This window comes from Phallusia mammillata, chromosome 1 (assembly GCF_965637545.1).
Source record: "Phallusia mammillata chromosome 1, kaPhaMamm4.hap1.1, whole genome shotgun sequence".
NCBI classification, from domain to species: Eukaryota; Metazoa; Chordata; class Ascidiacea; order Phlebobranchia; family Ascidiidae; genus Phallusia; species Phallusia mammillata.
In genome coordinates this window covers 8,206,244-8,224,144 of record NC_137252.1, presented here as the reverse complement: position 1 = coordinate 8,224,144, position 17,901 = coordinate 8,206,244, and the positions used below count along the sequence as shown (strand labels likewise).

Below are 17,901 nucleotides of genomic sequence, written 5' to 3'. Positions count from 1 at the left end.
ATCTTTAACAAATACACGGTTGTCATATCCTGGAGACCTAATTGACTGACGACCCATTTTTTACCTATTTCAAAGAACACTCACAAAACATTTTTACCCCACTTGAAAAATGTTTTCTCTTGTCGTAAGGCACGTGATTCCACGCTCGAGTGAACAGAGAGAAATGTAAACACGAAACACCCAGTTTTCATTACATTAATGAATCATTTTCGTTTGCTCTATTACATTGGTTATAGTTTTTTTCTATCTCGTATTTCATTCAGGGAGCGAACAAGTTCAACTTGATGTCTGGTCCACTGACGTGTTCGATTTGCACGGCAAAGTTTGGATTTTTTAAAAAACGAGTAAGACATTTTTTGTGTGAAAACAAATGAAATGTAGCGACTGGTGTAATGTGACGTATAAATATTTTTTGTTGTTTTTGTAGTTCAATTGTGGAAGATGTAATTGTACGGCCTGCAAGGATTGCTTATCACAAAAAACAACACTGCCTGAAAACCCACTTACTCCAGTATATGTCTGTCGGAAATGTTTTGATTATATTCAAAACCCAATACAATCTGGAAGGGTATCACCACCAGCCAACTTCAAAAGGTACCTTATACAGCCAGGGAATGTAACAGAGCAAGTAACCATAGTAGGAGAATAATAAAAGCAAGTAATTTCAATTTCAGAGAGATGGCTAAAAAAGCGGAAACCACGAACCCACAAGAATCGGAAAGTGCAGAGGACAAGGCAATAAGAGAAAGACTAATGAATCTTAAGGAGTCACATAAAGATTTGACAGAAGAAAATGCTAAAAAGAGTAAGTACTCAGTGTACACTGCTAACATAAAAACGAATATTTTCCAGGGGAAATTTGCTTTCTGCAAGTTATAAATTTTGTCCTCTGAAACCAATGCTTACATTTATGGTGATGAGATATTTGAGGTTAAAACAATAAGCATGGCATAATGTCTGCCAGTTTGCAGTATGGCGTCTGCGCACAGGAGGTTTTTATCAAAATAAAATTTTGCATGCCTGAAGTTTTAGAATAAAGTACTGCCTGAGTGCCTGGCCCTGTTTATCACTTGCATTTTACTCAGTATGCACTTAGAGGTTTGGTATGCGTGATGTACAAGCCCTGCACAACCGAGATCTCTTTGGGAACTGCCATACCTTGCAGACTGGAAGTTTTGTACATTAACATTTTTACAAGCATGTAACACCAAGTAAAATATTCTTTACAGCTGCTTCAGTGCATGACATCGAAAAGCGTTTGAAGAAATTGTATGCTGATGATCCGAAAATTACAGACGAGGAAATCGAATACAGATTGGCAAAGTTGAAAGGATCTCGGCCACCAGCTATTCGTGTACACAGTCTCAGAGTATGTGTTGAGTTTAAGCTTTAGAGGAAGCAGTCATAAACAGTCATGATATTTTTTGAACAGAGAACTTCCACAGAGGATGAGGCAAGTTCATCAAAACATGAGCCTAATTTTGTTCAAGAAAAGAAATTGGTCCGCCAGTATACTCAAGAAATTGCCATGGAAACCGATATGGATCCTTCAAATGAAGACATTTTTCAACCTAACATGATTCCAAATAGTATGTTTTGTTGCAGCATACTGATCTAAAAACAGTACTAATTTCAAACTGAACATTAATTCACTCAGGGATCAGCCCTGAAGTGTCTATGCAGACCAGCGATCAAGTCACACTCATATATCAATCACACACCATGCCCATTAAAGGCATTCACTGCTGAGCCTGTATAGCTCGGTTGGTAGAGTGCTAGTCCCAAAAAGACTCCTGCCATGGGTTCGAATCCCACTGCAGGCTGGATTTTTTTTGCCTACACCTTGTCATATGGTGGTGAATGCTTGGTGACTGGCTGATTCAATAAAACGTCTTTAATGAGCTTGAATTTCGAACTACAAACAAATGGGATTCAAAAATGTTTGACTTGATTTTTCACTTTAGTTTACCCTTACAGATGACCTAAGTGCTGATGATCTGATCAAAATGGCTCAGGTGGAATTACAGCAAGCTAAGGAAGGTATTGCAGCCGGCCAATTACAAGATGAAGAAATTCAGGCTCGACTCTCAGAAATTAGTGGTGCTCCATCAGGTGTCTATTTTTACCATGTTATGTCCTACTACTGGTATATAATATGGAATCTGGTTTCAAGTTTAAATTAAGAAGGTCAAAAAATGAAAAACATGTTCAAATGCACATCAGTTAAAATAAAACGCTCAAATACATTTTTTCACTTTTTTTTCAAGCAATGGCTTTTTATGTATCTTTAAAATAAATGTAACAACATTATTGTGTTGTAAAACAATGTTTTTAAAAAAAAATTTCAGCTCCTGCAGATGAGATAGCTGGGAGCAATAGTATGGGTGTTATTGATGAAGATATGGATGCTGAAAGTGCAATGCTTATAAAACAGATTATGGAAGAAGACAGATTGGATCAGAAGCTAATAGAAAGAGGAATCAATGTTGGAGAAACAAAAAAATTAACTAGGTTTGTATCATATACTATTTTGCCTTTTATCAGCTCAGGTATGTATCTGCACCTAAACTGTTTTTGTTATCTTAATGTATGGTGTAAGACAAAGGATGTATTGGGTACTATAATGCCCTACATATATGCCATATTGATTAAAAAAATCCCATTTAAGGAGTAGTGTGGTGGTGTTACAGAGTTTATAACATTGTAGTTCAAATTAGTATATTTGAGGGTAAGATAATGTTGCTTTTTAACTAACAAATGGAAATGAATTTAGTCATCAAATTGTTGTCACAAAATATCAACAACATTATCGGCAAATGTCGTATTGAGTTCTATTTTCAGTTATAAAAATTTAATTGCATCAGCTTTTCTCTTCAGACAGCATGCAACCAGTTTCAAAATCATGCAAAAGAATATTTTTACAAAAAGCTTTTCACCTGAATATTAGCTTAGCTTTTTAGACAAAGTTTTTGTTTATTCTCTAGGCAAGCAGAATGTGACCCTGAATCTACAGAAGATGAATTCCCATGGTGTTTCATGTGCAATGATGATGCAACTACCCGATGCCTCACATGTGATCGAGAGTTATTCTGCAAAACCTGTTTTCGAGTTGTTCACAGAGAGTCTGACATGCGTGGTCACAAGACAGAAACCTTTGTCAACAAAAACAGGACTGAGTTTTGAGTGAAAACACAAGTTCGTCTAAAGAATATTTGTTGCTGAAGACCAGATTAAGATTTACAGTTCCAGTATATGTATTTTTCTATTTAAAATCCCTTCGCTTTGGCAAGAAGAGAAACGAAGAGACTGTAGTGGAATAGGTGTCCCAGAATTATGTTCAGCATGTTACCCAATTTAAAAACTGTTTTACATAATTAATTTCCACATTTGTACTGCAAAGGACTACACTACATGAAACATATATACCCACAATTGCACTTGTCAATTAAACGATTCGTTTGTTGTTGTTACCAGATTTGACTCTCTGCTGCCTTGAAGTGAGCTTATGTAATCGCTTCTGAGCTGCGTACAAATTTAATAGTTACTGCGTACAAGACTGAAAATGTGTTTTCTATTACGTACAGACTACAGACCGACGCAAGGTATGACAATAACATAGCTCAGGGTAGCTTAAGCCCTGACACACGGTGAACACTTTTCTGCACACAGTTATCGAGTGGATTGCATTTGGCGTAGCCCTAAACAAGACGCAAAATATGTGTATTGTGAGGTGACAAGGGTCTTTTTGCCGGTAATATTTGGGTCTCGAAACATGAAGTCGATTAGAACAGTAAATTCATTCAGTTCTTTAACACAAGAACTTACCAAAGCGCCAATGAGGCCCTCCATCCTCCCAGTCGTGGACCACCCTGATCTAGTTGACAACACCAGGCTTGTGTACTGATAAAATGCCACCGTTGTTGTTTAATCAAATTTTAAACGCGAAATTTGAGCCAGTTTGTTGTGACGAAGCACGACGCAACGAAATGTTTAAATGCCTTTAACGCATTTTTCTATGCATATACACAGTCCGAATGTCTTAATGGTTAACTACGTAATCCAAAATGATTAAGTAATAGGTCCAAGACATTTTGAACAAAGTATATGCAAGTTAAGGCTGGTCTCAAACAGGGAAAAAATCCACAACACAATGCGACAAGGGAAAGGGTTTTATTGCAAACGAAAAAGAACAAACGGTCATCGATAAAATACAACATCTCTGCGCGCGAAGGGTGTGGAAACAAAAAACAAAAAAAATGCAGCGACGAGCTCACGCACGCCCTCTCGTGGTCAGTTGCAGGAATAGCCAACGCACGTTCGCTGGCAAGAAACGAAAAGAACTTGTAGCGCGTGTAATACACCATCTAGTGGCTAAATGTTTAGTCCTGCATCTCCTCCGCAACGTCGTGCGGGTTGATGATACCAGGAACCGCCATCTGTGTTCTTCTCTTTTCCTCCTGTGCTTTTATAAGAGCTTGCTCCCGCTCCTCTAGGAAAAGATCAGTCGTGTCTTCACCCGCGAATTCCTGTAAATGAAAAGAACGATTTTTTTAAATAAGTAAATAAATGATTCTCTTTGAACGAGTGACAATTACCAGGACTTTTGACCTAAACCTGATTATTTCGCTTGGTAAAAGAACACACAGCGACACAATCGCACTAAAACAATCACCAAGCCGCAAATAGCTGCCCAACGTTGAAACGTTATGGAGCGCAAAAAAGTGGATCATTACAAAACGCGCTGCAGCTACACCGTATTATGAAGGGTTTTGTGGCGGGAGCTCACCAGAGAGCGAGTTTGGCGCACTGTGAGTGAATCAGTGGGTGGGACCAGTCGATGGGGGCCTAGAATCTAACCACCCGTGTTGTAATAGTTGTATGTAGGTTCCTTTTGCGTAAAGCAAGTCCAAATAAACCCAAGTTTATGGATATATTTAACGTTTAAAAATGGATATATTTAACGTTTTTTTCCGGTTGGAAAAACTAAAAATAATGCGTTTTTCCGAGTTTAGTAACGCTGTTAGAAAACCCGCATAACATGCCTGCAGGACTGGCATACGATTTGGAGGTTTTTCCTTACCTTGATTTGTATAAGGAAGTCGCGCAGATGATCTTTGAACAGGGCGATGTCGTGGTTGAGACTGAACAAGCCTCGCACGAAAAGCTTAATTTGAGCACTGAAAGAAAATAAAACACACACTTTAAACCACAGCCAAAACAAATTCATTTTTTTGTTTTGAAATTCATCACAAATTCATTGGCATACAGTTATACAACACAGTCGATTGGTCAAATGTAAGTTTAAGCTGTTTTCAAGCCCCTAAACACAATTTTTACACCCCTTCTTATGTTCAAGACAAAGTTCAGCAACCCCTGGCACGCGTGCTAAAGTCGGCACGGGAGATAATTATTCATGGGACGCCAAACGATTTGCGATTTCATATGCAATTACTTTTCATTAAAATATTACTTGTTATTAGTTCTTCCACATGAACGAAGCACATCTTCCTTTTTTGCTTTTTATGTTAGTTGGCACACACCTTTTTCACATACAAAAACGTTGACACGCGTGATCACTGTGTTTTTTTGGCACTAGGCGTTTAAAAGGGTGCTGACCCCTGGTCTAAGGTATGTAGCGTATCCGAGAATCTATTTGCCCTCGAAGGTTAAGCCAATCACGTTTAAAAGGTTGCTAAATGTCAACCTAGTTGCCCCAACACGAAGGCAAGATTGTCAAAAAACTATTTAACATACATCCAAAAATGTAGAATATTGTGTGATACTTACTCTTGCATGTGTGGGAATGCGGTCTTGAGAAGATTTGCAACGTATTCTTGAACGAACACAAGATTGTCACTTTGTTCCGGATGAAGAGGAACAGTTATCTTGCCCTGTTCAACTAAACTGAACATGTAGGCTAGGATAGATGCATGCATCGTTAAACCTAAAACAAAAAGTATTTGATAAATATGAGTGCGAAAGTTTAAACGCAGAGCTGATAATTATGACATTTTTGTTGTTAATTAACCAGATTTGCAAATGGAAACTAAACAGTTCAAAAAATGTTCATGTGGATAGGGTACATTTTCTACGTTTTTGGGCTGTGAAATATTTCTGCGTTTTTGTGCTGTAAAATTTTCAACAATTTAGGATTCGGTTTTCTGCAGGGTTAAAAATGACTGCCTTTAAAAACCTGAAAACCCTTCGTAATGCAGGAACTGACAATGGCACACAGACAAAAACATGTCCAAGTACTTTAACCCAGGACTACTAAACCCGAAATGAGTCAAGTTAAGTTTATTTCAAGCAATATTTGAATTTACTGAGACATAGATATAACTACAATTTTACTCACCAGACGTATGAGAAGTGTCGGTGCCAACACTGAAAACGTGTTGCAAAATATCGGTGAAATACATCTGATAGAAGCTCTGTGCTGCTTCCTCTACCATTGTAATGTTCTGCAGCAGTTGGTAAAGGATACTGAGACCAGTGTGAGCCACGTTCCTCATTGTGTGCTTGAAAGCCCAAATGATAGAGTCCAGAACTAATTTAAACTGGGGTTGTGGGATGTTTAGTAGAGCCGGAAAGCAATGATTGTTCACAGCCTGGAAAAAAATTATGTTTACAAAAATGCTTCGTACAAATTTTGCTGTTGCTTTTTTACCTACAAGGCATTTTTAAGTCCGTACGATAGCAATTCCAACAGTGATAAAAAAGCAATAGAATATGTAAACAATTTTTGTTGTAGCAAACACTTAAATCACTGGTTTGCTATTATTATGCACAAAAAAGCGACTGTAAAACAATTCACTTGGTAAAGCTCTTTTGGCGGTTGTGTTGTTGATCTAAGTTTTACTTAAGATATGATGGGTGTTAAAAATTCCATTTGACAACAGCCGGAACATTGCCGCATCCTGTATTAACTGAATTCTGCATTGTTTTGTGCGGAAATACAGAATAATCAAAACATATTTACAAGTTGTCACTATCCCGAAAAACAGGCTATATATGGTTTACAGTTGGAATGTGTTATACATGCAAAGATCAACTACCATATTAATAGATGACAGCAAAGAGAAAACACAGTCATCAAGTACCTGCAGCAATAAAAAGAAGTTGGTTCGGTATTCAGGAAACTCCTCGAAATCTTTGTTGATCATTTCCAACGTACATTCAAACACTGCGTCGAATATTTGTGGAATTTCCTTCGTAATTGCAGCTTCAAGTTTGTTTACTATGGTTGCCATGGTACTTAGAACTTCAGGCTCTCGCGCTGCTGGAACATTAGTCTTGTAGTCCAGCAAAACTGCTTCAAGGAGGGGTGGAACAAAGTTTTCAGCGACCTGCAAGTTAGGACATTTGTTGAAAAACTGAAAGTTTGATTTTACACCGGATAAGACCATGCAAAGAGTAAAGCTTTAATTTGGAAATGGATAAAGTTAAAAACAAAAATATAATTAGCACTGCAGGAAACTGTGGTTACAAATACAATTAATTGTCAATTAATAAAAAAGGACGTCCATCTTCATAATTTCAGCAAAAATGGACTAGACTTAGAAAAATGAAAAAGTGGATTGGTTTAGTACCCATTGTTAAACCAGGTGCAAAGTGCAATAAACTTCTTCGTAATTAGCAATTCGTAGTAAATTTTGTAAAACTTTGTTTTGAAATTTTTTTAAAAATCTTAACTACCTACCATTTCAAGGTCTGTAGATCTGCTAACCCAACCAGATATTAATTTGAGAGTTTCCTTTTTCACTGTGCGCATGCTTCGAATAAGAGGTTGCTTCATTACCCCCTCACCGTTCTGCATTATAGCGGCAGAGATGTTTTCACTTAGACATTTGTACACGTTTAACATGTCCAGGTAGATTCGACCAAGCTGTGGAAAAGTTTAAAAATTACAATTTTGAACAACAACAACAAAATTCAGTTACAACTAGAAATCCATGCCTTACCTGTACTACAAAGTAATGGCCGACAGCTTTACACGCTCGGACATTGGTCTTCAAGATACTTCCTAGTTGTTTCACAGTGGCCGGGTCTTTTAGGACATCAACATTTTTTGTAGCTTTCTGTATTATACTGTCCCACACCTAAAAGCAAGAAAAAGGGTATTGAATAAATTTTAATGGGTTTGGAAGCTAAAAAAGCGAGATGAAGGGCACATACCTGGTTTGGCAAAAGCATGTATTTCTCGATGAGGTGTTCTTGTACTACTTGGTCGCTTTGAGCACTGATCATGAACCCAACAGCCTCATAAAATGTGTGCACCTGCAAATGGTACATTTGAGTATAAAACAAACTAATCACAGTAAAAAACACAGTAAAACTTTGTAAAGTGAGTATACAAATTTGTGTGTGCAAACAGGTCTTGTAACAAAAACATCTAGTGTGTACCTGCTGTGGCTGAAGGTCACATATGATTGTGCTTATGTTTGACAGGATTTCCTCAATGAAGGGCATAACCTCGCCAGCCTGCATCTGCACAAAGTGCCGACGACATTTTTGCGCGATCTTGATAAAAGTGTCACATGCCATGTCCTGCACTCCGTCGTGGGTTTCTACAAATAATTTGAAGTGTAAAAACTGTCCTCAACTCTTTTCAAACATGCAGTCTCAAGTTCAAACAAAAATGTAAAAAAACATTCCATATACAAACATAGACATAATATATCAAATCGATCTTTGTGTAAGTGAATGTGCTAGTCAAATATTGGTTATGTTATAACAAAGATTGCCTGAAAACCTGAAACTGTCAATAAAATGATATTATGTGTTTCTGAATTTTTGAGATTGTTTGTTTTTGACCCACCATGCATAAACTCAAACAGCTTGTTGACAACAGTTTTGAGAAACCTCCAATGAGCACGCAGAAATCTTGGATACTGCCCAACAACGTACATAATGTTGGAAGCTATGATTGCTTTGTTATCTTTGCCTCGTTTCTGCTCACACAGAGCTAGTAAATCTAAAAAAACACAAGCCCACTGTTATCAAAAATAGAGACACATTCAAAAAAATTTAAACATCTGCATCAAAATTTTTACCATAGGAATTGGTCAAAAAACAACCATATTTAAACAAAAAGTAGGTTGTTATTTTAACTAGTAAGCTGGAAAAAGCTGATTAGAAATGGAGATATGCTATATATATTTACCTCTTATGACTGTGACAAGAAAGCGCTTTTCATCTTCCTCATGCATCGCACCACTAATACTTCCAATAGCCCAACAAAGTGTGTTGAGGTTTTTCCACGACCATTCGGTTCCATTTACCTGTACAAGAAAAATGTTTGTCAAAGCTGTTTTTGCACACTGAAATACGAATATGTTTTGCTTGGACATTTAAAATACATTTTAAAGCCCAAAAAGTCAAAGTTATTAGAACTCACTACTAAACACAAACATTTTAATCATGTGGTATACCTGATTGTGGATTTTTTCAGTCATAATTCTTTCAGTGTCAACATAGTCCAAATGAGTGAGATACACTGCAAAACATAAAATATTTTAAAAACTACATATTTTCAAAAAAATCCAACTAGTGTTAAATAATTTCAAGGAAAGTTTTGCAATGCGTCCTTACCAAGGGTTTCTCTCATATTTTTATACAAATTGATTGAATCGGTGTCTTTCATGAACTCTCGGACAACTTCCCCTTGTTCATTTTCCACAACCAAAACTTCCTCAGGTTTTGCCATACGACTTATCATTACCAACCGGACCTAAGAATAAAGTGTTCTTGTAAAATAAAGGCAAATATATACCACAAAAACCATATTTAACAATAAACAGCTCTCAGATCTCATAATCTCATGTGTCATTAGGACAGCAAAGTATCAATCTAAATACAATACAGTACTGTCTTTAAAATTAAATCAAATTGCAGAAATTACATTTTGAGGTTTATTGTTTTAAGAAAAGGTATCCAAAAAAGGACTGTATGGCATAAAGAAATCAAATCTGCACCACAAATTCCCTCCTAGGTAAATTTGTCATCACAGAGCAAATGTAAGTGACAATTTTTTCGTATGAAATTCCTGTATCTACCTTTGACAAAATGGGTAAATATATTTGTCGCCGAGCTGGAACCACTGTGTCACTGTTGGAAATTGGAAGACTGGAGCCTGGTGAGAATGGGTTTTCCCTGTAGAGGTCGGCAGAAAGAGAATTCCAATATTCCAAGCAGATTTTGAATATTTCTGTCTCCTCTACTTCAGAAATAAGAACCAAGTACTCAAGGGCCTGCAGAAAATACATATTGTCAAAAACAACCACAAAACATACAGAACAGTGACATGTAAAAGCCAAAAGATAAAAGCATATTTTGGATAATTTTGCCATTAAATTCAAACCAAATTTGGCATAATGTCATTATTTCACTTGCTATTAAGCTCATCCTCTTTAAATGATTGTGCATTTTATTACAACTTACACAAACAAATACCATGGCCTATAAATCACACACCTCAAGCAAATTGCTTCTTAGCTTTTCTTTCTCAACCAAGGTACCATGTTCCTTTAAATAAGTGCAGAGAAATAGAGCAAGGTTTTGAATAAAGTTCTGCTCTGTGTCACTTCCATTAGCATAAGCTGTTTTCATGTTGACAGTTGGTGGAAGCATCTGATGGTAAAATATGTGTTTAGTTTTTACATTTTGACAGTTAATTTGATTCTGAACTAGAATACACACCTGTTTAAGTTGTTGCATTGTGTGTGTAAACAGTTTAAGGAATTGTTCATCATATTTTCCAGTAATACTGACGCCAGCTGTAGAACAAGTTTATTATGCACAAGTCAAAAATTTGAGTAACACCTTTAAAATGTAGAATTTAAAAAGAAGGGACTCTTACCTATTTCAGTGAGACATTTCAGAGTGACATTTCGGAACATTGGAAGATTGAGAAACTATATAGAACAGACAATTTGTTAGCACAAAGTAATGTTAGTAATGCTAGTGAAAACTTAATAACTTACTTTGTATATGAGCTGGGAAATTAACTCAGTTTCAAAAATGTAACCAAGTGGAATCCAGTTAAGAAAACAGAGCAAAGTGCTTAGTGTTGCATTCACTAATGGTGCATTTTGTGAGTTATCCTGGAAAAAAGGTTTACTTATTAAAACCAAAAGCAATATCCAACTACCAAGTACATGCAAAATGAATTAGTCTATTTAAAGCCCTCAGATCTCATAATCTCATGTGTCACAGGGAAAGCAAACTGTTTTATCTGAGTGTCACACAGTCATGCTCGGAAAAGATGAAATTCATTTAGGATTAAATTAAGATTTGGGGTTTAACATAACAGGACTTTATGACAGAAAGCAAACAAATCTGCACCACAACTCCCTCCTAGGCAAGTTTGTCATCATCGGGCAAAATGAGGTTAAAAAAACCAAAAAAAATTTTTAAAACGTACCATAACAAATTGGCAAAGTTGAAAAATATCTGAAAACTCATTGCACATGCTGTCTTTAAGGTGCTTTGCTTTGACTTGGGTCATTTGGTCTTGGGAAAAATCAAACACCTCCTCACTGAAAAATGCAAACATTCCAAATGTTAGCGACAAATGTTAGCAAATACAATAAACTTTTATCCAATCTTGAGGGTTTTTTAATGCTTACCTAAGAAGTTTGAGGATAACCATGTTATTTTGGCAGAGGGATTCATTTGTGCGACTTGCTCCAACAATGTCGCTGATAAAAGTTGGCCAATTCTTCGGCCAGTCCTGTTTAAGAATTTGCACCAAGATCATGTTCAGTTTTCCCAAGTACGTCTTTTCCTTTTCGCTTAAAGCAGCATCAGATGAGGTCTTGATAATCAGAGCAACAATGTACTTTTTAATGCCTGCAAATTTCAAAGAACACATTGAGAACACCAAACTACACCAAATCAGAAACATTTAATACATAACGTCTTCGATCTTACCATCACATTGGTTTCTTGGCAAAACCTTCCACCGCGTTTTAATGACATTTTCCAGAATTTGCAATGCATAATACTGTAAAAAACAAACAGGTAAGTTTTTGAAGCTAACGGGCAAATAAAATGTTGTTTGCAGGTAATAGGTACCTTGGTCTGTTGATTTTGTGAGTATTCCAAAATAGTATCCACCCTTGTCCATGATTCCGGATGCTCTTTTAGGGCAGTAAGAATGTTTTCGGCAATGCGTTGCTGAAAAAAAATGTTTTATTTATAATACAGTTTGTGCCCATGTGCAGAACAGAACAAAATATACTTACAGATTGGCCTTCACCATTATATAAGCAACCAACAACGTTGTCAAGCAATGAAATGTCTAGTTTTTGCGAGAAATCCAGAAGTTGTTGACCATGTTGTTGTGTAACTGTGATTGACATTGCTACAGGAGGCATGTTGTTTTCTGTAATAAAAATAACGAATTTACAAAATTACCAAATAATTTGTTTTCCCAACTAATCAATTCTGCCACAAGAATAATTAAATTGTTGTTTAATTGAACGATTTAATAACGTTGTGTATTTTAACCCTTTGGTGGGTATGTACTAGTAGTTTTCCATTGACTGTTTGTTTTGGTTTTTAAAACCGGTATGAAAGCGCAATTATCTAAATGCCAAAAACCGCCCCAGTCCGGTTCCCAGACCCGTTTGCTGGTTCGGTCTAAACCGGGTAAATCGGGAACAATACCATTTTTCGGATTGTTGCTTTCGCGCACTTGTCCGTGTTTATGTGTAGAAGGCGCGCGGTGCACTACTATGAACGCGCGGCTTCGCACGCACACGCAATCGCCTGTCTGAGCACGTGCTCGGCGATGGGAAAACTCATTGAAAATTTCCATGACGTCACCAACAACAGAAGTTGATCGCGCAAGCGCTCGCATTTGAATTTCGCCAGCACAGCGCAAGGACCTCAATGAGCTTTCATTATTTTGCCTACTAAGGACACCACAATTTCACCATTTACAGTGATTTTTGGTTTTGAGTTTTAGGCATAAACGTTTTCTGTATTAAATGCTAGGTTTTTGGGCAAAACTTGTCATTTATATGTTTAACTTATTTCTGTGACCCAAACTGCATCATTTTTGCTCAAAACTTTAAGCACTTACGGCAAATTTTGGAGTTAACAAAGTCAAGAAACCCCATACGTGCTTCACACGCTATAAGCTGTTAACAAAATCATGACAAAAATGCACAAACATTTTTTAATGGCGCTTTGCCAGGAAAATTCATCAAAATATTGACAATTAGCCAAGTTCATGAGGATATATTTATAGGGCTTACAAAAGCAAAGTTATTCAAACAACCATACATACCGTAGCGCCCCGCTGAACTTTTCTCAATTGGAATTCAAATCTCGCGCCTTTCTCTTGGAGTTTATCACAGGCTTAGCTGTTAGCCACCTAAAAGGCTACTAATATTCTTCACAAACTAGCTTACTTTGATACTTGATTTACATTTAACACCTAAACTGCGTTTTCGCTTATTTTTCAAACGTCGTATCATCAGCTTGTCGCAAAATTTGTGAAACGGCCGTATGAACTGCACCATCGTTTCGAACGAATAAAAAGCGGCCTGGTTAGAAGACCGGTTTGTACTGGTTTACAGCTTGCCATTACTACGCGCGTTCGTAAGACTTCGGGAAACTTCGGATTTGTACGTCACAGTCACGTGACACTGCACGCCGCGTTTGTTTACCGTGACGCAGAATGGCGTGAGTTTTTGCAATACGCGTTGTTGTCGTTTTGATTGGTCACTTAATGACAAAAACATGACAAACATGCAGTGGTTTGAAATTTGAATATCACTTTAAACTTATAATTTACATGAAAATTAAGTTTGCAAACAACAGCAAATGCTACTTTATTTTAAATATTATTTGTGAAGCAGCTATCACTTGCAAAAAAACAACCAAGTCGCAGTTAACAGTGCAAGAGTTGCCTGTGTCATTTGAGGGCATGGGACGCTTACCGAAATTTTCCACTGTCCATAAGTGCAATGCTTGACTTGTGTGTTTGTACGCAATTTAATCTTTAGCGTGTAGTAGATGTGTGCTTTGAAAATATTGGATCAATATCAAATTTGAAGGCTTTGCAATGGCAACACCCACATTTTGCTGTGCAAACGATCCTGCCAAATTTTGTGAATGTTTTTCGAATGGTCACTGTTTTCAAAGCATTCAGATTAACAATCGGTGTTGTTATATTATTAGTGTCAAACGACAACAGCGCTTGTAACGTTGACAATCAGTTAATATGTACTAACTGTACATAATATCTCTGTTTTTATAAAGCTAAATTTTCAGTATTATATGCTTAGAACAAAACAATAAGAAATTGACGTATAAAAAAAGCTTAGCAAGTGCTTTTGCAACCGTGCTGTAACTTTGAAAACTGTAAAAAAACGACCTTTGTCGCCATTGTCGGCCATCGTGGGACGTGTTCAGAAATTTACAATCACGACTTTACTACACAGGACAACTGGTTGTATCTGGTCCAATCCGGATATCGACTGCAAAGGCGTCGTTGGCGAGAGGTGCTAGTTAATTAGGCTGCAAAGCAATCAACACCACGCTGTAGACGGCGTCAACTCACACAATAGGCCACCCGCAGACTTTGGTGCTGTTTTGATTATTTTGTTTTGATTATTTTGTTTGTCAGTCACTGCATGCCAGGTGCTGCTTGAAGCCATTATTTATATCTTGCTTTTTCAGCGCCGCGCATGACTTAAAAAACAACAAAACATACATCCGACACTTGTAAGGTGAAAAAGACAGTGTTAATTGCGATTTTGGTAACAATTAAAATGTCGGCTTTGTGATTTAAATGCACGAGTTGCAATCATTTTTAATTTCATGTTTTCACTTCATGTAAACGAAAGTAGGCTTTGCTGATTTGCAAACTGCACAATAACAGTATCGTTGTTTTCCAGTGTATTTTCTAACAATTTCGTCATGTTGAGAGCAAAACCAGATTGCAATCCTGACAATGCCGCTTTTTACCAGTTGACTATCATCCGGACGCATTCTTTTTTCCCCGGTAATTGTCAGTCGGTTAAGTCTGGTTTGGGGATTTAGTTGTTAACTGGTTCTGTCAGGCTGTGTCGGTCTTTTGTCGGTTGTTTCATTTTTCTCTTGTGAAAGCAACCATGGTGGCCATTTTTTTACGAAGTCAGTCCTTTGCTGTGTCAAAATATTTAAAAGTTTGTTGCTGTTTTTTTGCTTTATTTTAATGCTAAAATATTCCAATGACTTACGTGACAAATACACGGCCAAAATTGACGCATTTGATGTTAAAAAATAGACAAAACAGCAACGAAACGCGATATGATAAGTTGATAAATCCATACCTGGTTTATGCATTTGAACCAATGACACAAAACTTTACAAACAAGTTTTATTAACTTGCAAAAACACTAAAGATGGTTGAATAGAATGTAACATTTTTTTGGTAACCACGTACAACTTGAACCAAATAACCGGCAAACACAATGTAATAAAGGTCGTGCTATTATGTTGTTTTTTCATGAGGGAAAGTAAAATATCTATCAGCATGTCCTACAAAAAAATTGATATATTTTTCAAATATGTTTTGCTTGCATTAAAAATTAAAAAAAAAACTTGCCATGGTTTAATCTAATGTATCATGTATGTGAAACTGCTTAAACACAGTTTATTTAACTAACTGTGAATTAATGCGATACGTTTTGCATATTTAGTGCATGTTTCAGAGGTAAAATTATTCAAAACATTAAAAGACACATTTGTCGACTGTAGGGTAGGCCACTAAACGAGAGTAAAAGAAAGAAGGAAATCTTTCCAGTTTGCTGCAGGCAAAAAAGAAAACAGCAAATGCAGTGAGAGAGGCCGCCGCAAAAGTACACGCACTAATTAGTTCGAATTATCTCCCAATAATCTTCGAACAAAATTCACTAAGGGCTCCAATGAATTTTCCAATAAATTTTCCATTCTTTGGTTAGTTTCTTGAGCCTGGGTCATAATTTGAATCAACTGCTGCATCTGATCATCATGCCCACTTCTTCGAGTTGCCTTCCTTCGAATTGTTTTTCTAGTTCTCCCTGCTACATTCAAAGAAATAACAGAATAGGATAACCACAAAACTGTTATAAATACAGAAGCTTCATAAAAACCTGTTTTATCCCGTGACGAAGATGCAATACTTGTTAATGGAGTTTGACTTGATTGTGGTATTTCTTGAAACAAAGCAAGTATTAGAATTATATCCATGCAGGGGTGGAATTCAGTCGGTTTGCACTTGTTCTATACAGAACCGTCTGACGATTTTTTTATGAGATTAGCGAACCGGTTAGCATTACTGGTTACTGTATATGACTTTTTTGTGATAGAGCCGGCTGGCAAAAAAATTGAATCCCACCACTGCATATATCCTTAGTAGTTTTAAACTAACCATTAGTTGTTTCAATATGTTCGGAATCGGACTCCTGCAACCCTTGTCGTGGAGGTGTGACAATGGACTCAAATCCATAGCCAGGTTCTGCTGCCTTCAACAGTATAATATAATCCAAATTGCGAATGCAAGAAGTCAAAAAGTTGCTTTAAATTTACCTTAACACGAGGTCTTGACTTTAACATTTCTGACATGCCATGTAGATGACGCCAGTTCAATTGATCCGAAGAGGCCTCTGACAGAATTATTTGATCGTTTATTTCATGCCACTTTTCCACCATACATTCCCACTTTTGTTCAACTTTATCTCTGTTTGCAACATAACGCAAAATCGGTAATGTAACATATTAGATAATCTACACATTTTTGTGTGAAGAACATACACTGTAAAATGATGTCCTCTTTTCTTCATTTCTTTTACAACCTGCTTCATAATATTTTTATATTTTCTGGTCCTGATGTCAGTTTGTTCCATGAGGTGTATTTCTTGGGCCACTATAACCAAGTCATCTTCTTCAGCTTCAGTCCATATTCCCTCTTCGACACTTTCGTTTGACATTGTTTTAAATTGAATGCGCTCGCCTTGATGAGATTTTGCAACGAAATACTAGAAGTTCTGTGCTGGTATTCAAAGATTTCTGAACTAAAGCACGTGCTATTACCAACCTCTTTATCACTACTCAACAATGCTGCGACCTACGACTCCCATGGGACTAAAATGAATTCGACAGTACTCTAAAATCGGCGCCTTGATGGTTCGTTCTGACTGAAATTTTATCGATTCCATGCATAACCAGTCAACTGAGTTCAAAGCATTGTTCGGAGCTGAACGGCTGATAACACAAATCCGTGGGAGTCAACAGTTCAAAAGGCTACTTTAGTTTAATGCACTCTGAAATTATTGGAATATTTTTTGACGTTTCGCACCAGTAAGAAAAAAACATTGGCGTTAGGGTTGAAAAAATATTATTTACAAATGTATATTTTTGCGTGGGTTGCTCGAATTGCTTCTTAATTATAGGTTTAATCGGTCAGGAATATACGAAAAAGACGGCCATAAAAACGAAACAATATCGCCTTATTCTGCAAACCATTTTTCGGCTTCTATTTTTCGCCATTGTGGCAGAACGTTAACGTAGCAACGTGTGCATATGAGAAGTAGGGACACCAACAAAGTAAGCGTAAAAAACTTGCAATTTGGATTTGGCTTTACCCACGGTGCGAACATATGAGTAAGTTTTTATTTTTAATGTCATTTGCAATGATCCCTCAAACTAAGTAAGCTGCAGACAGTACACACTGTTTTGACCGATAATGTCGTATCAGTGCAGCTGGTGACCGGGGATTGGCACTCCAGTTTGTTGGGAGTAATATACTGAAAAGTCCTGTCTCTCCAAACCTGTTTAATGTCACAACTAAGAATAGACCACAGAAGAACTGGCTCAAAATGGCCAAACATATCTTTCGGAACCAAAGCAGTGTCGGCTCGGTGCCCC

General features: G+C 37.0%; 3 protein-coding genes across 6 annotated transcripts; 1 reads left to right on the top strand and 2 right to left on the bottom strand.

The window, feature by feature from the left end:
- The first annotated feature begins 155 nt into the window (after window positions 1-155).
- Window positions 156-3,563, top strand: LOC145212158 (abscission/NoCut checkpoint regulator-like). The gene is made up of 8 exons (XM_080080202.1): window positions 156-344; window positions 428-594; window positions 675-805; window positions 1,230-1,369; window positions 1,433-1,589; window positions 1,978-2,112; window positions 2,349-2,511; window positions 2,985-3,563. The coding sequence occupies exons 1-8, from the start codon at window positions 285-287 to the stop codon at window positions 3,181-3,183; spliced, it is 1,152 nt and encodes a 383-aa protein (XP_079936328.1). The 5' UTR covers window positions 156-284; the 3' UTR covers window positions 3,184-3,563.
- A 588-nt stretch (window positions 3,564-4,151) lies between these two features.
- LOC145212104 (exportin-1-like) lies at window positions 4,152-14,014 on the bottom strand. 3 transcript variants are annotated; one of them, XM_080080149.1, is made up of 24 exons: window positions 13,950-14,014; window positions 12,246-12,385; window positions 12,076-12,177; window positions 11,932-12,004; window positions 11,628-11,850; window positions 11,423-11,537; window positions 10,983-11,102; window positions 10,859-10,913; window positions 10,699-10,775; window positions 10,474-10,629; window positions 10,056-10,250; window positions 9,592-9,730; window positions 9,432-9,496; window positions 9,164-9,281; window positions 8,819-8,974; window positions 8,404-8,567; window positions 8,176-8,277; window positions 7,962-8,099; window positions 7,700-7,885; window positions 7,101-7,346; window positions 6,356-6,608; window positions 5,788-5,944; window positions 5,081-5,177; window positions 4,152-4,526 (listed from the first exon to the last, which is right to left on the bottom strand). In XM_080080149.1, exons 2-24 carry the CDS (start codon window positions 12,375-12,377, stop codon window positions 4,380-4,382), a joined length of 3,216 nt encoding a protein of 1,071 aa, XP_079936275.1. In that variant the 5' UTR covers window positions 12,378-12,385; window positions 13,950-14,014; the 3' UTR covers window positions 4,152-4,379. The 3 variants fall into 3 exon arrangements, with proteins under 3 accessions (XP_079936275.1, XP_079936268.1, XP_079936258.1); XM_080080142.1 differs by lacking the exon at window positions 13,950-14,014 and adding an exon at window positions 13,295-13,544; XM_080080132.1 differs by lacking the exon at window positions 13,950-14,014 and adding an exon at window positions 12,670-12,877.
- Window positions 13,950-17,271, bottom strand: LOC145212208 (uncharacterized). 2 transcript variants are annotated; one of them, XM_080080252.1, is made up of 5 exons: window positions 16,789-17,267; window positions 16,564-16,714; window positions 16,406-16,499; window positions 16,128-16,190; window positions 13,950-16,058 (listed from the first exon to the last, which is right to left on the bottom strand). In XM_080080252.1, the coding sequence occupies exons 1-5, from the start codon at window positions 16,962-16,964 to the stop codon at window positions 15,868-15,870; spliced, it is 675 nt and encodes a 224-aa protein (XP_079936378.1). In that variant the 5' UTR covers window positions 16,965-17,267; the 3' UTR covers window positions 13,950-15,867. The 2 variants fall into 2 exon arrangements, with proteins under 2 accessions (XP_079936378.1, XP_079936386.1); XM_080080260.1 differs by lacking the exon at window positions 16,128-16,190 and having other exon boundaries at window positions 16,789-17,271.
- Between the last annotated feature and the right edge of the window lie 630 nt (window positions 17,272-17,901).